This window comes from Austrofundulus limnaeus, unplaced genomic scaffold, assembly GCF_001266775.1.
Source record: "Austrofundulus limnaeus strain Quisiro unplaced genomic scaffold, Austrofundulus_limnaeus-1.0 Scaffold40, whole genome shotgun sequence".
NCBI lineage: Eukaryota > Metazoa > Chordata > Actinopteri > Cyprinodontiformes > Rivulidae > Austrofundulus > Austrofundulus limnaeus.
In genome coordinates, this window is record NW_013952442.1 from 1558000 (window position 1) to 1561300 (window position 3301).

Sequence of the window (3301 nt, forward strand, 5' to 3'; positions counted from 1 at the left end):
TTCTGAAGCTGCTGCCCCCGCGACCCGACCCCGGATAGGCGGAAGAAAATGGATGGATGAATGGATGGATGGATGGATGGATAGACCCAGGTGTATGATGTGCACTTTCAAGACAGATATTTGAGTCTTTTTTCCACTAAAAGGAACCATACAGCTTAAAAAAGGGCCTAAGTTACGTTTAATAGCAGTATTTAGTTTATTATTAGTGCATTAATACAAGAATGACCTACTTTGACTGTTAAAAGTAATTAAAAGCAATAGACTCAAGACAGGTGTGTAATACAAACAAGCAAACTTGTTTTTTTAGAACATGCAGTAAAACTGATGAGCTCATGAAGCTATGCTCTCCCACTTTAGTTACTTATCAGACATAAACTCTGATCTCAAACATTTCCAGTGGCTTACAAGAAATTTGTCTATCTTTTTACTGACATGCTTCTGTCTTGTGGCACAATAGTAGCATAGCGCATGAACATTTTCCCCGACATAGATACTAAAGTTTATTTGATTTGATTTACATAAGCAGAAGATACTTTAATGGGTTTTGAATTGCATCCTGACAGGCTTAATTAATGGGATGCTGTAAGTTAGAGCATTTGAATTGTGAACAATTAATATCTTACCTGCTGTAGAAAGTTTTTGGGACGATCTCAGTTTGTAGAAACAAGAGTTTTATTCTAAAAGTGCAGAGCCAACTCCTGAACCGAACAGAGCCAAGACCAAAGTAGATTATGTCATCTTTATGCACTCCAATTATATATACAAAAAAATCTATATCAGATTATTTAAATATTTCTAAGTATTTACTATGTTGTACCACAGTTATTATGGAAGAAACATTATGAGAAATATTATGACATTCCTGCCTGGAAGTGTTCTAGTATAAGTGCTACAGCTAGCTGCCAGAGTTTGCAAATAACCATAAAATCCAATAGCAAGTCTACAATAACAAAAAGCTTTATAAAATAGTGCTTTCATGTTCTGCTGTTGGTCTCAGCCTGGCTTGGACTAGCCATTAGCTCATCAGCTCTAGCCATCTACAACAGGTAACATATTCACTATTCATACTGTCCACATAATCCTAGCTAATTCATCAATCACATTTATTTTTGCTAAATGTACAGAAGTCTGTGAAGCACCAAAAGTGTTACTTTTGTTTTTTTTTTTTTTCATTTGAGTTGATTTGGGATGATTTCAGCCTGCAGCAGGGAATGTGTGGAGGCTGAACTGAACTCTGTTCACTCTGAAATGTTCCTGAACACTGAAACCCTACCGTTTCTGCTTCAAAGCATCAATATCACACTCAAGGCCCAACAGACATTTATTTATTTTTCTATCCACATTTATTCTCCTTCACATCTTTGCCTCTAAACAATCATGTTTCTAGTCTGCTGCAAACGGACTTTCGTGTTCAAAATATGTCTTTTATTGAATTTTGCACAATTTTTCCAGACTATTTAAGCTGACGTGTGGATAAATCTGAACCAAGCGGTATCTAAATAGTGCCCAAATTCCTAAAAAAAATCACTAAAAAGAAACAAAATACTAGTGGCTTTAGCCGTGACATGTAATCACAAGAGTCCCCATTCAGGTCTCTCCTCCTCCTCCTCCTCCTCCTCCTCCTCTCCTCCTCCTCCTCTTCTCCTCACTGCAGCTCCATCTTCCACCTAAACACCAACCATCCTCTCTCTGGTTAAACTGCATGTGGCCTTCTCAGACATCTGACTCCCCCCCTCGTCATCCCCCCCAGTCTTTGCCGGCCCCTCGCGCACATTTCAGCAAGCAGTCACGTCATCAGATCACCGTCGTGTTCTCCCTCCGTGGAGGGAAAAAAAGGGAGCTGCTTCCTGTGCACAAAAAGGTTGCGAAAGTGCGCTTTTTAATTTGCGCACACAGCGAAAGCGGATGTGTGGGGAGACAGACCCCCCCCCCTCCTTCCCACCCTCCAAGTACGTGAGTGTGTGTGTGTGTGAGAGAGAGAGACAAAAACGCACACGATCTGTCAAAGAGGATAAAGCAGCCACTGATTGTTCAGAGGGGGTTAATTGATCACAAGATGATCTGCTGCTGCAGTAATGTGTTGCATAAGACCCCCCCCCCCCACACACACACACACACTGTTGCATCTGTCGGATTTACCTGAGCACTACAATCCGCAGGCTGCCGTCATCCCTGCGATCATTCCCACCTTTTCTGCAAACCGAGCGCAAAAGAAAAAAAAAGAAAAACCTCTAATAAACCCACCTACCCCGCTTCAGACCAACTTACCCTCTCTGGCTTTTAGCAGAACAGTGTTGGCTACTATATTCTCCAGCTCCATCAAAAAACAGAAAATCCCAAATGCACAGGTTTGTTTTTTGTTTTTTTTCTCGGTCCTCTCTCAGCGGAAACACAGCGTCCTTCTCCAGCTGGAAGCAGCGGTGCGGCTCTCCCACTTTTCAGTCCTCGTCGGTCTCCGAGCAGATTTCACTCCTAGCAGAGCCGTGAGGGATCAAACAGGATGTCGCGGATGTGCTCGCAGTGCAAGTTGGGCATGGTTCTTCTGCTTGTGGGCTGGAAGTAGTGCGCCGCTGCATTTCTCACTCCAGTCCCCCCCAAAGCCGTGCCATGCGGAATTATTATTAACTCTGGGCGCGAAATCCCTCCGCCGCGCGAAGAGGCCGCCTCAGTGCTTTGGGGAGGATCCGGTGAGGGCGGCGGGTTCAGCTCGACCATCGGGCGGATCGTTCGCGGCGATCCAGGCGGGCAGGTCTTTACCTAAAGGCGGCAGGGGTTGGCTTGGCTGAGAGCAGCGGAGAGGACATCAGGACCCCCCCATCTCCTCCTGCGTTGGTGCGTAATCACAGTGGGCGGGGCCTCGCAGCGTGACGACAGCATCGTTACGCACACGCAACGCCACCGGACTTCTCACCAAAATAAAAGCATGCAACTACGGTTTTATTACCATTTTCATCTCAAATGACCAACAGATCATATATAAATAAATCAGGACCGCAGTGAAGTTAGTTTCAAGTTGGATATTCGATATTCGAGCTCCGTGAATCAAGGGTTGTCTCCCTCTTGTCTAAACCGGTGAAAGCGGTCTGACGTCGGCCAGCAGCCCTCCGGCTGCTCGCTCATCTACAAGCGGTGGTTCGCTTAGGGATCGTCAATAAATTACCGGCCGAAAAATATGTGCAGGAAAAAAAATTCAATAGCTTCCAGGCCATGTGACCCAGGCACATGAAACCTATGTCAAACTGTTCAGCTACATGAGACACACAAGGCACACTCTTTAGTTTTTGATTTTATTGCTTTTATT

At 44.5% G+C, this 3301-nt stretch overlaps 1 protein-coding gene across 1 annotated transcript in view; it reads right to left on the reverse strand.

Moving 5' to 3' along the window:
- Window positions 1-2947, reverse strand: part of grk5l (G protein-coupled receptor kinase 5 like) — a gene marked incomplete at its 3' end in the record, with an annotated part of 45218 nt that extends 42271 nt beyond the window's left edge. The window contains 1 exon segment of the mRNA XM_014007216.1: window positions 2269-2947. Within this exon segment, the coding sequence (XP_013862670.1) occupies window positions 2269-2320 (52 nt within the window). The 5' untranslated portion in view covers window positions 2321-2947.
- Between the last annotated feature and the right edge of the window lie 354 nt (window positions 2948-3301).